The 20,904-nt window shown below is 35.8% G+C and overlaps 1 protein-coding gene across 1 annotated transcript in view; it reads left to right on the top strand.

The window, feature by feature from the left end:
* Positions 1-20,904, top strand: part of CEP126 (centrosomal protein 126) — a 34,453-nt gene that overhangs the window by 250 nt on the left and 13,299 nt on the right. The window contains exons 2-5 of the mRNA XM_058018685.1: positions 642-767; positions 9,328-9,473; positions 10,827-10,947; positions 14,340-14,538. Coding sequence (XP_057874668.1) covers positions 642-767; positions 9,328-9,473; positions 10,827-10,947; positions 14,340-14,538 — 592 coding nt within the window. The remainder of the gene's footprint in view (positions 1-641; positions 768-9,327; positions 9,474-10,826; positions 10,948-14,339; positions 14,539-20,904) is intronic.

Here is a 20,904-nt window from a genome sequence, read left to right as displayed (position 1 = left end):
CAGGGGTGTCTTCAAACTCGAACTTGTACTTTGCGGGTTTTAAACTGCCGTGGGAAAGTTGACTTCTCAAGCAACTTCGGAGTTTTCTTGTTTTCCCTTTAATAGGAGATTATGCCACTAGGAATAGTGTTTTCCATCCTAACTTGCGGGTTCTTGTTTTTTTCAATTTTAGTAGTAAGAACTACTGACACAAACTCTTGAGATCCGCCTGCACAGTGCTACTTAAATAATTACTGGCGTGATGCAGGGCTGATCTGGCTCTGTGGAGAGCTTTTATTTAATTATGTTTATCAATTTCAGTGTAAACAACTAATCCTTTAGGGTGTGTGGGGGGGGAGCTTTAGTATTTTCCCTGTCATACCTGCATCCTTATGTTACAGGTTTAGATAACTACACAAAATGAACATAATAAAGGTGGGATTTTTCAGCTGGTGGCATCATGAAAGATAAGTGCAAAGCCTCTCCTAAAATCCTTTTTAAAATTAAAATGCAATTACATTTCTTTCTAGATGAGCATAAAGTTAGTTATGACTGTAACATACAGCTATGGAACCTACTCTATAGAAGGCCAATCATACAGGCTATTGTATCATTTAATGAGCAGTTCCATCCAATTTCTATTGTCCTTAACACAATCTTAGGGGTAGAGATTTAATGTTTCATTTTGAACAGGATTTACAAGAAGAACGTCGGGCACTGAAAAAGGATCAAAAAATGCATCGGAGCAAGGCAATGAAATATTTGATGGAGACAAACAGAAGAAGAAGGCAAGTAACTAGGGTTCCTTTAATGGAGGATTGTAAAAAAAAAGAGAAAGCCAAAGCAAAAAGAGTCAAAACCTTGAGACAGATCAATATATCTCTACTATTTTCATGTTCACTTTGATAAATAGCTCACTGCTTTGGCCTAGAGGAATCTAAGCTGAAAAGTTTCACCAATCCAGTTTCTTGCCATAGGACAAATAAAATAAAAATAGCAATATTCTGATTTACTCGCTAATTTTTGGAAACTCACTGTAGTCACATCTCATATAAACTAAAGGTAAGTAGCACTTTCATCCTGTGGCTCTGATGTGCATTTCTGGTGTTCTGGCTTTTATTAGCTTCCATGAAGGTATGAAAAATGCACTCAGCTGTACAGTGTGGGCCAGCAGAAGGCAGTTGTTGCCTTCTGAAGTGTGTGTTTTTCTGTCTGCATGGCATAACAGCTGCACAGCCTCCCCTTCATGCTGAGGCTTTGTGCTCCCACTTCCCAGTAAACACAAAGCAACATTTTTCTTGTACAGGATTACACTTATAATAAACTTATTTTGTACTGACATTTTAAACAGAGCTTTACATAGTCTGTCTTCTGCATACATGAGAGTGCAAAGCCATGAAGTATTCTGTGGCAAATGGATTAAGTAAATTATGCACTGAAATGTCTCAGTGAAGAGCTGTGAGTAGTGTAATGGGCATAGAGGTTTTTTCCCTCACACTGAGGTGGTGCTCACACATACAGAGAGCTCCGCTGTGTTTACTGCAGAGGCAGATGGGTTCCTCCTTGCAAGCCCCCAGCCTCAGACCAGCTTCCTCTGCCTCTTGTTAACTCATTAATGTTTGTGCCCCACAGTTCCCTTATCTGATGACTTCTGTTGTACAATGTTTACTTATTGCATATGTTCGTAACTCATAAGAGAGATGGTATATATTGTTTATATTGCCATTTTAGCCTGACAGTATGTGCTATCAACTTACATTTTGAAATAAAAAGAAAACTGGAGGAGAGATATAATCACCTGTGAAAAATTAAAGACAGACTGCAACCCACAACCTTTACAGATATAGACTGAGTCTCAGTTGAAAAATTAAATACCTAATTTCTTTTTCTGGAACAGAACCACTGTAATGCTACACATCTCAGATGAACACTGTTTATTATATTACTGGTCTTGAAATGTTATAAAAGCAAGTACCAGACAGCCTGCATATTTTTGACAGACTGGTGTAGTTAAAGTAATACTCGTGGATACATAAATACATTTCCATATGCATTTCATTGTAGCCTTAAGAAACACAGTGTAAATCCAAGTTACTCAGGTGAGCCACTTAAAAATTTAGGTATGGTATTCATAAAATGAAGACATTTCAATTTGTGATAATTGAGAATGGCATAATTATTAGCACAATAAGCAGTTCAAATAGAAGTCTGTGGTAACAAGTTTTCTCCTAATAACTGAGAAGAAGTGACTTGTTTAATGTTAGAAAGGTAGTAAGTGCATACAATGTTAAGAGCTATAACATATATAAGTAAAAATTAAGGGTCACTGCATATGTTCAGGAAAGTAATTTGAAAATAAAGTTCCTTGAATCTAAGTATTTTTTCCTGACAGTTATGCAGGTAGGAATTGATTGATCAGACCTCAGGTCATGTGTCAGGTCTATATGACCCAAGTTCCATTAGCTTTCTAACACATGTTAAGCTGTTAGATATGATGATGGTTTCTCAAGGGTAGCATGAAGTTCTTAAGCTCCACATTCTCATCCAGCAGCACCCAAAATTCTCTCTGCCAAGGCTTACGGGCATGTATCAGGAGTTATTCTTGGCACTGCTAATGTATCATTTCAAAAGAAAATTTGTATCTTCTTCATTTTTTATATGGAGAGTAGGAATGAGTACGCTGAGGGGGGGGTGACAGTCCATTTTCTACCTCTAACCTTCACATAGAATGGTCAAGGTTGGAAGGGACCTCTTGATCTGGTTGAACACCTCCACTCAGGAAGGGCCACCTAGAACTGGTTGCACAGGAATCACTTTTGAGCTTCTCCAAGAATGGAGACTCCACAGCAATCTGTGTCAGGGCTATCATCCTTACCCCAAAAATAAAGTGTTTCCTGATATTCCAAAGGAAAGTTCTGTGTTTCAGTTTGGCCCTGTCAGTAGGCATCACTGAAGACAGCCTGGCTCTCTCCTCTTTGCGCCTTCCTTCCAGATATTTATGGACATTAAGAAGATTCCTTTGAGCCTTCTCCAGTCTGAACAGTCCCAAATCTTTCAGCATTCTTAGAGAGATTCTCCAGTCCCTTCATCATTTCTGTGGCCCTTCACTGAACTGTGTCCAGTCTGTCCATGTCTGTCTTGTACTGAGGAGCCCAGAGCTGAGCACAGCCCTTCAGCTGTGGCCTGCCTAGTGCTGAGCAGAGGGGAAGGATCACTTTCTTCTGCATGCTGGCTAGGCTTTGCCTCTTGCAGTTCAGGATGCCACTGACCTTCTTGACAGCAAAGCTGGTCCTTTCTCTCAAGTAACAACTGCTACAGCATGAGAGGAAATGACCTCAAATTGTATGAGGGCAGGTTTAGATTGGATGCTAGGAAAATTGTCTTTGTGAAGATGATTGTCAAGCATTGGAAAAGGCTGCCCATTGGAATGGTTGCATGTGGTGTACTTCAAGACGTGGTTTAGTGGTGGAGTTGGCTGTGCTGGGCTTGTTGTTTGAGTTGATGATCCTAGAGGTCTTTTCTAACCCAAATGATTCAGTGTTTCTATGTTTAATGAGGATGTTAAAGAGGATTTGGCCCAGTACTGACTGCTAAGGTTCACCACTATGTCCTGGCCTCCATGAGGACTTGGTGTCACTGACACCCTTGGGGCCTGACCATTCAGAATATTTACATTCCACCTCACTCTCTGCTCATTCAGCCTGTACAGCAGCATCTCATTTGTGATGATCACAGGGGAGACAGTACCAGCAGCCTTAGTAAAGGCCAAACAGACAATATCTACAGCTCTCCTCTCATCTACAGGACTGTCATTTCTTTGCAGAATTTTATGAAGTTGATCAAGCCTAACCAAATTTTGTGGCAACCTTAAGTTTATAAATTTTCTACTAAAAAATATAAAAGCAGTGAAATCTCTTTATGATGAAGCACTAGTGAAGGTACAGAAGAGTTTCTGTTCTGTCTTTAATCTTGTGTCATTTAGATTCCTTCTCTTCATGTTGTTTTTTGGAGGAAAACTTTTCTGTGGGTTTTAATTTGTGGGTCTTTTCAGGGACCAACAGCAGGCCTCCTTTAAACAAGGTTGTACTAAAGTACTTTTTAAGCTAATGAGATCTGCATATGCAAGGTTGTTGCAGATTGAGGTCTTCTGTTTTCAACCTTTTCTATATCTACTTGTAATAAAATTTTCCCTGACAGTCTACTGTTGATTTGTTGTCAATACTTCTAAAACGCAGCACCTTCAGCATTAAAAATACCTTCTACAAGCTGTACACAGTTAATTGGCTTAGTAGTAAAAGACAAAAGCATCACTTGCTCAGAAAGAGCAAGGATAGCTTTGGAAATAAAAGTCTCAGTAACTTAAATCTCAGATCTTTTTCAATCCCCCTGATGTCATCTGTTTTTTTGCATCTCTTTTACTGACCAAGCTCCTTAGCTTTGTGTTAACAATAGTACTTCAACACAGCAAAAAACCATAGCCTACAGTTTTTACAAGTTGCCTGAGTATCAAGAAAGCAATTTGTTTATTGTCTCGCTGATACATGAAGTTGCAATCTCAAAATCAGATTAAGAATCAAGTATTCTCTGGGGCAGTAGCTGGCAGATATTTTGTTTAAATACCAGTATTCTGGAAATAAGAGCTACTGACTAAGCACATACTTAATGCAAATGAATAGGATATCATATTTTATGTATCTCTAACACACTGCTTTCTAAATACCATCTGTCAGTTTTGCTGGGGACTATAGACTTCGTGCTGTTAGTGCTCAGTGCAAAATATGTTTCCCATTTTACTGTGATGTTACTGTCTGCAGGTTGCTGGTTCATTCTGGAAATGCAGTTGTCTCTGTGCATTTTGAAATAAACCTTACAGTCAGTTATCTTGGTTTGTTTTGAAATACCTTGAAAAAGCTAATCCGTCTGCTGAAACTGGGGAAGGAAATCTTTATCAGTTTCCAATCTATTCCCAATCTATTGTTCTTTCCATAATACTTTGTTTTCAACATATGCACAAGCTTTGTGCTCCACCTGCTGGCTGATTAACATTGATTATTTCATAAAAGCTCTTTAAATCATTCACTAGTTTTGTTGATAGAAAATGAAAAGCAGAACATGGCCTGAAATATGAGAACAATGTCAGCACTTGTAAAACAGAGAGGGCAGAGTTTTAAGAACTTTGTATTTCTTTCTGCATCAGAACGGAACTGTGAAAAGTAGGTGTTCCCTGTAACCACTGTGATGCGGACTTGAAATGCAGTATTGCCATTTCTGATAATGGACCACTGGATTGCGTTGAATTTGCAAGGCCTTGAAACAGATGCTTGCCAAACTTGCTCTCTGAACTTTTCTTGACCTGGCAGCAGCTTTGTTTTGCTTGGTTTAGCTGTAACAGCAATTTCTCTAAAAGACCAGGTGTCTGTGGCTAATTTTGCCTTTGTTTATCTTTTTATTGTAGTTTTATATAGATAACAGTAAGAAGTAGTTGTTCTGTGGAGAGGATGAGACATTTATGACTCTAAAATCATGAAGTAGCATAGAGAAATGCAGGCCTGGTATGTTAGCAGAGGCTTTGAAAACTGGAGGTGCAGGATGTGGCATGGAGAAGTACAGGCAGGGAATGGTAAGAGATGGTACACAGGCTTGGCACCGGAGGCCCCATGGCTATACTCACCAATAGTCAGCTAAAGAAGTACAGAACTAGATCTGAAAAACCTGGCTTTAGAGGTAATAAAGAGAAGAAAATAACAGTATGTAACATACATAAAAAGCACCATGTATGGAATATTTGGAGGTACTGTGGAGCTACAGATTGATGGTGATAGAGCAGAGGTGTAAAAGTGTATTAGCAAATATAAAAATTACTCCAAGTGGATCCTAGGGTGAGAGAGAAGAAAGCCTTCACATGAAAATCCTGTTGTTCCTGGTGAAGGAACTCCAGATGCTGCCAGTTCATCTTAACACTCCAGCACAACCAGAATGAAACTACAAACCTTGGGATGCAAAACAGCAATGCAAGAATGAGCATCAGGAAAGGAGATCGAAGCTCAATGTGTGAATAACAGTTTACTGAGCCTTTTTCTGTATAGAAGTATTCTAACAGTATAATTATTTTTCAGTAACAATTCTGGATTAATGAGAATTGGACTCTTTAAGATTTGAATTATGCTAAGAAAAAAACATGCTTGACTATATAAGGTGTGCTTGGGTCTTGCCTATGAACAAGACTTGGAATATGACAACTGGTACGTAGTGCAGGCAGCCCACCTGTGGATCTTTGGGGCATATTGCAGGACAGCTCTCTGTGAGCCCATACAGTATAATAGGGGTTAGTCCTTCTGAAGCTCTTGCAGCAATTTCAGGCTGTCTTTTTGTATTCAGCATATGATAATCAAAGAAGATGAAGGAATAGATTTAATATGTGTTCCTGGTCTTGGGAAGTGTCTTAGATTAAAAATGTTGATTTTTGGGTAATGTCCACAGATCTTTTTAAGGTTATAAGATTGCTTTCTAAGGTTATAAGATTGTTTATCCATGAAGGGAATTTTGAATGTGACACTGCATTCTAGCCTTTTCTTCATCCTACTGTTGTCATTGACCATACAAATATCTCCCTAACTCAATTTTAAAATTACTGTGTACTGGTTAGCAACATGATGTGGCAATGGAAAAGTAATATAAACTCAGTATCAAAACGTTCATTTCATAGCCCTCCATACACACCATATATATTCCTTTTTAATTATCATTTTCATCCAATGCAGTAGTAAGCATTTAGTCCACCCACCTGGGAATGTAGCATCTATCACTTCACTGTAAAGAGAATTTAACAGAATTATCCAGGAAATAGTACTACCATCTAGTCATACTGTTTTTAACATAAAAATGCCTTCCACATAATGTCTGTATATGTGAGACAGCTAAGTATTTTAAGTTTTGTATTCCAAATTCTCCATAAATATTTTGGCAGCCATTTCAAAAATTGCTGCACCACTGGGTTGTTTATAGTAGACAGAAAAATTGGGTTAAAAAAACACCAGTCAGGAAATTCTTCTGTTAGCTATCCATCTTAAAGCCATACACTTTTGCCAATGTTACATCTGTGATATGAACCTAAGCTGGTGACTTAAGGAGAATGCATGAACAATCATTTGCTTTAAATGTTTTTCTGTAAGATGTAAATGTGCATTTTAAAAATTATTTATTTTACATAATGATCCTGGGTGTTACAATTTACATTCTGCAAAGTCAAGAAATTAATAAGGCTTCCCTGAATAACTTTAAGGTATTTTATTATTTTGAAGTAAGATCCTTTTTTCTCCTTCTTGTCTTAATCCAAACCAAATATTGATCATGATGAACTGTGCTGAAAAAGAACTCTTGCATCAGCATTTGGACTCTGTCATTGCCAAGTATATGGAACAACAGTCCTTTTTTAATACTCATTATTAGGAATGTGGAAGAGTGTAGCTAAGCCATATTCAAAATAGTCTAAAAAAATACTCTGTCAGAATTGACTTTTTTCTTTTTTGGAGTTATATGCTGGAATTACTCCAGGTGTAAAATTGTAGAATTTCCCGCATGTCTGAATTTAACAACTACAGTTCAACTAAAGGCCTTGATCAGCTTCTAGAGATACTAAAGGGCCTCAAGAAGAATGTGTCTAAAGTACTTATGAGGATAAGCAAGTCTGTTTCCTCTCCTGTGAATTTCATTTAGTCAAGATAAAATTGCGTATTTCTGTATTAGATTTTATGGTGATTAAAATTCAGGAATACTGAAAGTGGACAATGAACTCTAGTTCTACTTTTCAGTTCTTTTTTAACAGCTATGTATATATGAGTTTTCAAAATAGTGAAAGTTCTTTGTCTCTCTCTCTGCTACACTTTGGCTGCCAAGTGGATTAAAGTGAATATTCTGTATAAGTGTGTACTTGGGAATTAGCTGGCAGATTTTCTATTTTTTTACTATTGTGCAATTACAGCCTTTAAGTTTTCTAAAATAAAAAGTACCTATTTCAAATCATTTTTGTGTTTGTCTTCACAGGAGATCAGTCATCATATTGAAGGGATACTAGAGAGAGTCAAGTTGATTATTTCAGTTTGAACTTTTTCCCTGAAAAGCAAAGGGAATAATAATTAAAATAGCTTGGGTTAAGGAGGAACTCTGTGAAGTAGCAGCATTGCTCCATTAAGCAAGAAGAGCTATGAAGTAACTGCTAGTGATTGGAGTTATGGGATGGTATCTTATTGTGCTGAGAGAAACAAAGAACTTGGCTAAACTTTGCACTAATGCTGGCTGGAGGGGAACCCTACTTAGTGTATTAGTGACCTGTTAAATCACATTTCTAATACATAGATGGGAAGCTCCCAGCTGTAGTGATCTTTGCATGGCAGGCTTTGGAAGTTTCATTACTTTTACAGTATTACTGTTTTAAAATAGAATGTTTCCAGGGATGGGGCATCTACAACCTCTCTGGGTTACCTGCTCCAGTGGTTCGCCACCCTCACTGTAAAAAAATTTCTTCCTTATATTTGTCTGAATCTACCCTCTTTTAGTTTAAAACCATTAAATATTACTTGCCTACATATGTGCCAATAAATATTCTGGGTATATTTCACTCAGGCAGCTAATTTGTCAGTAAAAATTGATTATTCTGTCAGCAGGAGAAAAGATAGCTTCATGAAGCTCATGCCTGGTGAAGGAGACTTGTGATGATGGTTGTTTTTGACTAGAGTCTGCTTTGCTTTCCAGTCAGTGAGAGGACCCATTTAATGTGTTTTTAATAATAACAGATTCTGTCAAGTATAGTGTTACTGTTTTATCCCATTTTGTGCTGCTAAACTGATTGTCTTTCAGGAAGCTTTTTAACAACTACAACTTACTCTTGCATATTTATAGATAAAAGCTGTAGCTCCTTTGTGTTATTTTGAAATAACAACTTCTAAACAGTTTTTATTTCCCCAACAGCTTTATGAAAAGCACACACAAAGCATTTGCAGTTAACCTTTCTACTGATCTGCTCACTATGATACCCTTATGTGGTACTGTAAAGGCTGTTGTAAAAGTCACCTTGGTGACAAGAACTGGTCAAGTCTACATGTTAATTCACACATAAAAAATAATCAAATCCCTGGTTGAGGCTAAGAAGTTAAAATATGTTGTCAACTCTTCATCACCCACTGTCCTGTTTACCTTCCAACTCTACAAATCCAGCTGTGCTGAAGTTAATAGCATTTGATTTATGAACAAACAAGCTTTTGTATTAAAACAGCAAGTTGGTAAGCAAGTTACTAGTATTTCAGTAAATGTAATTCATAAACATAGTCTACTTTTGCTTCTTATATACAGAGCCTTTGAAGAAAGACAGAAGGAAGAAGAAGCAAAAGAACAAAGATTTAGAGAACAAGTTCTGCGGCAGAGGAAAATTAAATTTCAGGAGGCAACTGCTAAGTTCCAACATGCTCATCAGTCCTTTTCTCAGCAGAAACAAACAGGTTTGTCAATTAACTGTTATTTACAATACAAGTGTTTACACTGAATCAGTGAATAGTTAAGGTTGGAAGGGACCTCTGGAGGCCATTAGTCTTTTCTGTTAGTAAACAGAACAGTTAACTTCACTCAAAGTAATTGAATTCACAAAAGCAAAACAACTGACAAGAAGCTCATATCTGATAGATAGGACAAATGGGTAGGGGAAATAAAAACAGATTATTTTTTTTCCTAAAAACTGTATTTTGAGACATTTCACTGTATTCCAGTCACAGTAAGTACATGACCTCCTTGAGGTATTGTGGCTTCCTGGGTTTTCCCCACTTTTTTGACTGCAGTGTGCTTATTGGTTGCAGTACTGTGTTTCCACAGCTGGGTGAGAGGTATTACAAAGCCAGTTACTAGGATAGTGTAATGATCCCCTCTTTGAACCTTTGGATATAAAATATTCCAAAATGTGCATTTTGTTTGTCATTAAGTAATTGCAGTCCTAGCATATATTAATATACATAACTTTCTTTTTCCTGAATTAGTCCACTTTCTAAGCTGTTCTCTTACTGGGAAGCAATGATCACTTCAGCTCAGTTCCTGCTTTCTTGGAATCGGTGCAGATTGGCAGGAGTTTGTAGCGGCATTGGCCAAGTCTGATTTCCCGTCAACTTTCCAGTGTTCAAATGCTTAAGATATGGTCTATTACTTAGGTATTCTTTAACAGATTTACTCTCCCAACTGCAGTTGTGCCAGCTGTGAGGTAATGTCTCTGACTTCAAGATCAAATGTCAGATTAAAATAACAAAATAGAACAGTACTGGTTTAAGGCTTCTTCATAGCTCTACTGACAGCCCAGACTGTGTAGCAATAGAAGGAATCACAGTTTTTTCTCTTGGTTTTCCTTTACAGAAATTCTGCCTCTGCTACTCTCTATCCTACTTCTACTCACTTGAAAGTGGCAACACATTGTGCCTGTCTGGACTTTTTCTTTCCCCACTGGTTCAATTATTAAGTTACAATTTGGCCTCTGCAAAATATCTGCAAGCCATAAATTCAGCTTAGTGCATGAGTGGAATAATCATGATGTAAAAACAAAGTTAGATTTTTTTAACCTTGTATTTTTTCAATAGTGCAGTTTAAAAGCAAATAGCGAAACTGTTGAATACATGTGTGACTGTAAACACTTAAATAGACTGGGATTTTGTTTCAGAGGAACTCAAAGTGCTCTTGCATGTCTAATAATGCTAAACTACTGTGTTTATTGTAACTGTCTGGATTTAGGCTTCCAAACTTCAGCAACTTAACCAAACCATTTATGGTAAAATATTCCAATTTTAAAAAACTCTTTCCCCATTGTGTGTTTTTAGCTCTGATCCCTCCAGTCCAGACTAAAGCAGCTTTTCAGTTAGAAGAAGCTCTTGAACAAATTAAAGGAACAGTTTTTACACCAGGACAGTGCTTGCAAAACATAAACAAAATCAACTTCAGGTAGGCAGTCCTGTTTATTCTGATGATCAAAGGAAGTAAATTTCTTACTGTGTTCAATAAAGAGCAGACAATTACCTTAAAGAAATTGTAGGGCATTTCTCTAGTGGCAAAGAGAGCACTTCTGTGAACTTTTCCAGTGAAACATTGTGCAATTTCATTGAGTTGTTTGTGTCCAGTTGGTAAGACAGCAGAGGAGATGACACAAACCTTTTCCCCTCAGTCAAATTCTGGGAATAGTCAAGACTAACCCAATCTGCAGTCAGTTATAGCCCAAGTCAGATTGCCATGGTTATCAAATTATTTGCTGTTCTCAGAATTATTCTGTCTAGGTGACTTTTTATCTAGATTTTTCTCCTTTTGACATTCAAGGATATGAAAGTTTATATGTTCACCCAAGGATCTTCTTTACACTATCATTCCTTTATATTTCTCATTCTCTATGTGACTCAAGAGTGTCCTGGTAAAAATTTGACCTGAAATTTCATTTTATATCACATAAAATTTTATTTGCATACTTTTCATTCTACCCAAGCACTGTTTCTAAGATACCCTGAGTTATAAAAGAATGTTCCTGCATATATGCTTTATTTATCTGCTGTATTTCCTACTAGTTCCTGATTATCTCTTTCCTAACCTCTCATTTCTTTAACATTTCAGCTCAGGGGGTTGTTTTTGTTGTTGCTGCTTTTGTTATTCCTTTCTGTATTTCAGTTATTTTCTGCATGATATAAATTGTACAGATGTTCAGAACAGAGATAAATTCTGCCTGAAAGAGGTCTCCCTACTTTTGGGCTTCAATGTGCTCTTCAGTGTGACATTGATACTCAACTTGTTTACATATCTCTGCTCTGATTAACACATTTATAACTCATAGAGCTTAACACTCATGCTATTTTCTAGTCAACATTCATAGGAAGATTGCAGCAACAAAACCAAAGAAACAAACAAGAAATCTACCTGTTAAATCTAAGTTTCATTTATGCAAAAACGTAGATGTGTTTGAATCGTATCTCAGGTGTGCTGATCATTTGTCTCATTTCAGTATAAACTTGATTAAGGAGAGCATCTCACTGCCTTAATAATTTCTTTCCTTATTTTCCAACTTTTTTCAAGCTGGTTCTTGTTCAACATATTGCACAAACCACTTACCATTTCTTAGAGTGCTGTCATTCCATTTTTATTTGTATAATTTTTATAAAAGACTCATTATTCTTTAATAATGGTAGTGTGTTCTTTTTCTGGCTTTCATTTTCTTGACCTATTTTCCTAAGGAAATTATATTTATATGTTCATATTATTTTACGGTTTGTTTTCCCCTAGTAACCAATTTGAGAGAAAGCTAAGAATCTTGAGGTTAATTATATTTCTGTAAGTTTGAAATTAGAAATTTCTCAAGGAAAAAAAATTAAAGTAAGTGACCCCAGCATCTGAAAGGTTTACAAGTTGAGTCCACTATGACCTATGGGGAGGTCGCCAGACAGCTAGTACAGGTAAAACAGAAGAGCATTTTGAGAAGGTTCTGAACAGTGAAGGTTCTTTAAAAGTCACCAGTTCTGAGCTGAAAACCTTTAAAAATTTCTTAGAATCCCTTTAATTGGATAGTTTGGGACGGGTGATAACTAACTCATAGGAAGTAGTAGATACCTTTCTGTATTTCTGTTGCTTCTTACAATTTTATAAATGCTGAAGACAAAAATCTTGTGTCATCTTTAGAATTTACCCTTCCTCAGAAAGAGAATGCCTAGAATTAATCGACAGTGCCCTCTTAGAGGAAGAAATGAATACTGTATTAAGTATGCAAGATAAATATAGCTTCAGACCCAAGTGAATATCTGAATTTTACAAGATTCTAGGATTCATAATGTCTTTCTTTTAAAAGGTGTAAAAAAATAAATTAAGCAATGGAGACATATTGACTCCTCTTGAACAAAGCAAAAGTCCTGAAACACCTAATAAGTGTATTCCATGCTGCAGTAGAGCCATTTTTCTTCTAGTAGGGTTTAGTTATTGAATGCTAAAGCAAAGATTTTGGAGAACTCATTAGCCAACAGACACAAGGATGTTTGTACATTAGATGTGCAAGTGGCATGCAGCTCTTTTTACAGGATATATTTCCCTATTGGTGTTTAAAATTGCTATGTTTGATAAAGTTGAGTCTTGGGATATAAACTTTAATATGACAAATCAAAAATGGTCTGTAGAAATGTTGGAATGTTGAAACATTTGTAAATATAAATGGTCCAAGCATGTAGAAATTTTTATAAATTTGAATGGTCTAAGCACTCAAATAAGTATAAAGAAAGTTGTCTGCGTCCAAAAAATCAACAAACCACATTTTTGGGGGCCAGGTGTCAGTCAGTCTGGTCCACAATAACAAAAAAGATTTGGGATAGGGAGAATATCTGCCATTCAAAAGAAACTAGCATGAAGTTTTCTAAGTTCAGTAAATAAATATATGAATTTGTTCTCCCTTTTTGCTGTAGCTATCTCATCAGAAATATAAATTCCCTTTTAGCTCTCCTTAGATCACTGCAATTGAGCCAATGTTTTTTGCAGTCTTGTATAAAATCTCCTGAAAAATAAAAATAAACTTAAGGGTTTGAAAGTTTCCATTTTCCATTGCCCTAAAACTATAAGTGTTGTGATAAATACGAAATAAAAAGGTCTTTTTCGATTATTTACCCACTTGAAACAGATCCAGTAAAAAGAAAAGGGACAGTTTTAGATGCAGGAAGAGAAGGCTCAGAAGAAAAATCTTAAGCTGAAGAAATAGATAGAAGTGAAGGAAAGAGGTGATTGAATTTCTGTACATATGTGAAACATATATCTTCAACTAAGTGCTGGTCATAGGGCCGAACTACACTAGCTACCCTAATGATTTTTTTTGTCAGGCAGCAAATACCAATTCTGTAGCACACCATGAAACTAAGATTACACATCATTGGTAGATTTGGGCCCTATGGATACTAGAAAGCCTTCTGGCTCTTTGAAGTAAGGGAATACCTGACATCAATATAATTATGCTCTGCATAAGCCTACTTTATGGAAATATAAAGCCCATTTTCCTGTTCATTTTTTTCTTTTGTTAAAAAAAACCCTCCTTTTTTTTTTGTTTGGTTTCTGTAAATTACCAAACTGTTGGCTGACATTTTCCATATGAATGTATCTTGAAGCAGTCACCCAGCAACCCAATCAGAAAATTCTATTTATTAATAAACAGGAGAGAAGTTTTAAAATGGAAAGTGTTGGACGCATTCAGATAGTACTAACAGCATTTGTCAGGCTTTTCATCCTTTATTGATGTTGTATACTTTTGGTAAGGAGCATATTTAAAAATGTACAGTTGATGCATAGGAATAAGACAGAGTAATAATTTGCTGGTTTGTACCAAGAACCACAGATGACACGTCATGCTCATCAGCATGTAGAAGTGATTCTTTCCGTAAGAAGCACAATTCAGCAACGTTTGGCTGTGATGAAACCATACAGGAGAGCAGTAGAACAGACATGGACAGTCGCCAACTTCTCTTCCAGAAAAATCTGAAAGAAATGCAGCAGCTCCTTGAAAAACAGCATCTCAACAACTTGCAGGTATGATATTTTCATTTTCATGTGATTCATTGCAAGACAGTTTTAAGTGTGACAGAAAGTTTCTTAAATGTGAAAAAAAAAGTTCTGTTCAGCTGTCTTTATCAATTAGACAATACAGGTGGGCAGATTGTTTTATGCCTTATCAATAGATTGTTTTTAGTAAAATTATACATATTTTCCAGTAAGAAGTCAGAGATCTTTAAAAATACTTATAAGAATGTTTTCACAAATTCATCCAAGGTACCTGTTATGTTGTCCTTTTCTTCCTGTTAATGTCAGATTTGTATGTCAGACTTCTTGTATCTAACATTGGTAGCAGGAGTCTTGTGATCTTGTGATTTAAGTCTCTTTAAATTGATTATTTTCAGTGCACACCCAAGTTTCTGCTGTGCTGACTGACAGCACAAAATGCTATAGCAGTATTATGATGGCATGAGAAATGTTGGGGGATTTATTTCGGTTGGTTTTTTTCCCAGTATGTAGTGATATGTTAAAGATTGACTTCAAGTCTCTTGAGGTCCTTTTTTATCATCTTTGGAATAGCTGCAGGTGTTCCAGTAATGAGCTTTTTCTGCCTAAACTAATTTTTGGACTGAAAATAAGTGTAAAAAGTCACCTTAGAAACAGTGAAAATCAAGAACTGAGCTCTAAGGTGACTTTTAGTTGTGCACCTTTAAGTGTGATTTTATGACTCAGTATTGTCTTTGATTTTGGAAATAGTGTCTTCAAAATTACATTTTCTGGAAAAAAAAGAGGGCATAGTTTGGGGCTCACTCTTTTATTTCTAGAATATCTATTGGTGTCCAGAGCCGTGGTGTCTGAAATGACCTGGACTCCACGAAGCCCTCCCTCTATTTTGGTCATGGCTGGAGGCATGGAATCATTGGTGGCCATAGAGCAAGGGCTTTTCCTTTTAATACAAGTGTATAGATAACTAGGGAAAGACTTTAGAGAGTTCAGATATGATTTGATATTGATGTTTCTAGGAGCATTAATCTCTACCTTTGTATCTACTTTGTTCTGATGGTTATGCATGAAAATCTTGAGCAGCTGATGGCTAACACAGAAAATCTCGCTCAACTGGAGTGAGGTTCAAAAAAGTTGAATGGAGAGAAAGTATAGCTTGTACTGGCAGTGTTCTTTCTTATTTCTGAGTAGCAAAGAAGGAAGAGAAAGTGACAATTTATAGAAGAGAGCTGATAAAACTGAATTCTAGATAACCACTTTAAAAAAATACAAAAAAGCATTAGCTTTTTTAAAATAATATCACATTTGCATTTCACTGGTAGAGAGTTTGTAAATCCCTCCCTAAATGATGATGGTGAATTTGGCAGTAGCTGCATTAGAACATCTTAGAATTAGAAAACAAAACACATTCTCTTTGATAAAAATATATTAAAATGTTATTCTAAATGTATTTTAAGACTTCTATATTGGAGTGTTTTATCAAACAGAATTATCACTTCTTAATTGAATTCTAGGGGAAAGCAGCTATGAGTCATGCATGATTTTTTACTTTTAGTTTTTTCTAAATGTTATCATCAACTTTTGACAGTGCATATAGTATAGGAATTTGTGTTTACAAATCAATGTGTTTTTGAAAATACCTGCAAAAATTTTTGCATTTTTCCAGAAGGTATTTTTCTGCTACCACTAGGGGTTGCTCAGCTTCTTTCCTCGGATGAATAGTTTCAAAATGTAAATATTTATACTTCAGACATTTGGACTTGCTTTCTTGAAATTGCATGCTTTGGACTCTTGACTAGAAAATTAGTCAAGAAAACTATTGACCATGTTCTAAGGCCTGAATTTTGGAAGTTTAATACTTGGATTGTGCTGATGGCTGGTGTGCATGTGCATTGCGACATCCTGTACTGTGAAATAGTATTTATAGTGCTCTTACTAATAAAATTTATAATGATTTAGAATACTCTTACTGAAATCAATAGACATCAGTGGTCTTGATGCTACCTGTTGTCCAAAGTAATTTCTGAAATTAAAGTATTTCACTGTGCACATGCTTTGCAACCTAGCCATCCATTGAGATCCTTTGACCTCTCTTTGTTTCTGTTTTTACAGGCCCAACAGGATTATAAAGATTCCTAAAATTCTTTACTTTCCTACAGGGCAATAAAGTTCTATGTGAACCTTTACCAGTAGATTTGTTGTGTTGCCTGCTTTCCATCTCTAAATATTTGTACAGATTCATTGGTAAGCCAAGGGTTTTAGTGGCTTCTACCGTTTTCCAAAATTATTTTGTGTTAAGTATTGAGAGCAGTAGATTTTATTTTGTGCAATAGTTTCATCCAAGCCACTACATCAAGTTACTGTTTTATGTTCATGAATATGTTCCATTTTGAGGAATTTAATATTGCTAACTTCATTCACAAATAAAGGTTTTGTCTCTCCATCCTCTCCTGGTTTTATTGCATGCATAAATAAATCCTTTAAGATGGAGCTAGTATCATGGTCTTTACCTAAAAGTGCATGCAGCTTTTAACCAAATGACATTAGTCCCAAGGTACTCAACATTGTTTCAAACTGTTAATTCCTTATGTTGAAATTTTCCATTTCTGGTACCTGTCTTGGACTGAAGAATATAGAAAATTTCCACTAAATGGCTCAAATGTGACAAGGAAAAGTATTTTTCAGGTATTTTTTGTCTTTTTCTTTTTGTCACCTCTTCAATTTCATGGCCATGCAACAATATTTTGATCAGTACAATATTTGTAGGCTCTACCAGGAAAAAAATTGCATTATGCCTGAATTAAACTGGTACCATTACATTTTATGTCTATAGTTTCATTTTTTGAACAAAATACTCGGAAGTAAGAACTAATTCAAGACAAAATAGGTGTAGATTATCACATGGAGATTGTATTTTCCTATTCCCTCCTTTATATGACCATAATTAGGTTACTTAAGTGGTATCTGTGAAATCTGAATTTAGATCCCTTTCAGGCTGATTTCAAGCAGTATTTTTACCTTGGTTCGCTGTTTATGCTGAGAATATTGTGCAGCCATTGAAGTACTCAGTATCCCTCTTTCTATGGATCCCATTCCCCTTGGAAGGAAATACTTCAATATTTATTGAAATAGTATTGGAACACCGGTATAATTTCTCAGAAATTGCAACACAAAATATCTTATGTCTAATACAGGAAAAATTTGTATCTTACTGTACTATGTGTGTTTATACATGTTGCATATAAAATCACATAAGTGTCTGAGAAACAATGAAGAATATTTTCTAAGTGATGTTTCACTGAATGGTTTGGACACCACCTGCCTTGCAGGAGTTTACTTGTAAGGCTGTTAGCTGTTGGTGTTATTGTGCTTCTGAGTTTCACAGTGACATTGAAATGGAGATGTTTCAGGTAACTGATGGAAAACTGTTGTATGACTGGAATGAGTTAATCAAAAGTTCCTTCTGCAGGGGGTGTTGCCAGTCTAATTCTTCAGAGCCATAGGCTAGACCAGCATGGAAAAAAGGAGTGCTGTGTACAGTCTCTCCCAAGCATCAAAAACCATGAGAGTGCTCAAGGCTAGTTGTGGGAAAACAGACTCAGACAAGGGTGCTTAGGATAAAATGGCATTGAAGCAGAAGTCCAACTCGATTTTGTAGAGACCATTCAACAAATTGAAATAGGTTTCTACGGTCACCTTAAATCTAGAAATGTTGGCCATTTTTTTACTTGTAAATGTGAGTGTTAACATTTTTATGTTGATCATTTAAATTATATGACAGGCCTGAGTGATTTCCTTACTTATTTTCGTCTTGGCAGGAGGAGAGGTGTTCAGTTTTCATTGGCTTTTAACCAATATTATGACTAACAGCTATGTCTTCCACATTATTTCAGTAATCCAAAATTCACATGTGCTATAAAGACAAATTGAAATGTATCTCCAGACTAAATTATACCCAAATACTCCAACTTGTTTTGATTGTGTATTCCTCAAGAGTAGGTTTTGAGGTTTTGGGGGTGGTTTTTCATAAAATAACTTATTCTAAGCTTGTGCTGTATAAAATCACATGACAATCTTCATACCTGACCATCTGGAGTTCATTCAACAGTGTCTTTCCTCAGTTCAATGCCCTTCTTGAGTGGGTAATAAGGTAGGATTGAAGTTAAAACAGATTTTCACTACAAAAGAGGTTATTTCCGAGTTGCTCTTATACATGGATAAGGTTATGCTTGTGGATACATAATTGTTTGTAATTGATTGTTACACATACAGCGTAGCTCTCAAACTACAGGAACAAGGAAATTGGTACTGTCCTTTAATATATACCTGCTCCTTTTGTACAAGCATATAGCTTTTTCATAAAAATTGCCATACATATTAACATGACTTTGTTTTTGGGTTTACATACATATACATATACATATACATATACATATACATATACATATACATATACATATACATATACATATACCTATACCTATACCTATACCTATACCTATACATACACATATATATAAAATATGTATGTATAGATACGCACTAAAGTATTTTTACCACACTTCAGGACTGGTTTTGGAGAGATTTGTTTTACTGCAACAGACTAAGATGTTCATAAATGTAGCTAAAAGAAAGGAACAGAGTAAAAAATACCAGTATGAAATCTTTAGTGTACTGCAGTTACAGTAAGATGTTTGCTTGCAGGAAGGGACTGGAAGATATCAACTTTGTGCATATGGGTCTACCTGGATGCTGCATTACACTAACATGGTATTATCAGTGGTAGTATATACTGGTGTCTCAAGGGGATATTGGAAAATCTATTGATTTCTCATGAAGATTAAAGTAACAATCTCCAAAGTAATTTTGCCCCTTTGAAGATGGCAGAGATGTGCTTTAGGTTTTTTTTTGAGACGATAAGACTTTTGTGAATTTTAAAGCAACACAGAATTCAGCTACTTTTTTGTATCCTAGTGTTCTGTTTATATCTTAGTATTCTAATGGTGGCCTGAGTAACCAGGAGCCAAATCAATTAATTTATTATTTCTAATACTAATTGTTATAAACCTGAAGCAGCACTACTGTGGCATTTAGTAGCTTGAGCTTTGCTGAACAGTTTATGCCCAATACTTGCATATCTCCATAAGGAAATGTGGGCCACCATAACTAAACTACAAAATAAAGCATCAAACTAAAAACCCAAAATTCAGAAGACAAGGATAAGGAGAGAGTAACTGGGACCTCTTTTGGAAGACTGGAAGTTCTTGTAATAAACAAAGAATTTCACTGTTTCAAACAATGGCAAGATTTAAAAAAACTTAACCTTTAAATTTGGTAGGTTATTTAAGGGAAGGTAGATGCTGAAAGCTTGTACAAGTTCTTAAAAATCAAATCTGTGAAGTTCTTAGGAAGAATGTATGTCTTGAAACATATCTGATTGAAAAAAAGCTGAATTTGTAAAAGAGGTAACATGTAAGTCACAGAATTTTTTTTCAAGATAAGTGATTATACTAATGAAGCATGTAGTGAATGTTGGAACTTGCATGAAACTGCCTTATTAGGTAAATTTATTTCTAGAAAGATATAAGTATTAGAAAATGCTCTTAGATATATTGTTTAGCCTTCAAGTTGCCCTGTATGGAGTCAACTTTGAACTCAGTGATCCTTGTGGATCCCTTTCAACTTGGGATTTTCCACAATTCTAAAAGTATTTCTCTATCTGACCTTTAGGATTTCCTTACATAAATCCACTCCTGTCCTGGCTGCTGCTGTGCAGTGCACAACAGTGAGACCATGTTAAAAACTCTTCCATCTTTACAAAGTATATTCCTAAAAGAAAAAGCAATCCTTTTTCATGGACTAAAAAAATGTATACTATTTTTTTAGAAAATGTAGAGCTCTGGTAGGGTTCCTCAGCTGAACGAGAGATTATTTTAAAAATTATATTCACACACTGATTCATTCAGGAACTGTGTTCTGGTCAAATAGTGTTAATCTATTCTTTTTTACTGATGTTATGGCTCCAGATCATTCAAATCTGTTAACTGAAATCATTAAAGTGATTATTAGTTAAACACAAAAGAACTTCTAGAATTCATAGTTCATATCCATGCCCAGTATTTCTATATGACTATCTGCCTTATCATGGTTTTTATTTATGCAATCCCATGTTATTGTTGTATGACAAATTTGCGGGGTAGACAACATCTGCTCAAACTGAATTTATTAATGGGATAGAAACTAAAAAAGGGAACAATGCATTATGGTGCACACTGCCTCACCATTTAATCATTTAACAATTTTAATGGTATTTTTACCTAGCATTATAAATGACTAGATTAGTGTGTGAGAGTTAGACACCTGGGATAGAGTACCCGAGAAACAGCACTCTACTCAGAG

The sequence above is a fragment of the Melospiza georgiana genome, chromosome 2, assembly GCF_028018845.1.
Source record: "Melospiza georgiana isolate bMelGeo1 chromosome 2, bMelGeo1.pri, whole genome shotgun sequence".
NCBI classification, from domain to species: Eukaryota; Metazoa; Chordata; class Aves; order Passeriformes; family Passerellidae; genus Melospiza; species Melospiza georgiana.
This window is presented reverse-complemented; position numbering and strand designations above follow the sequence as displayed.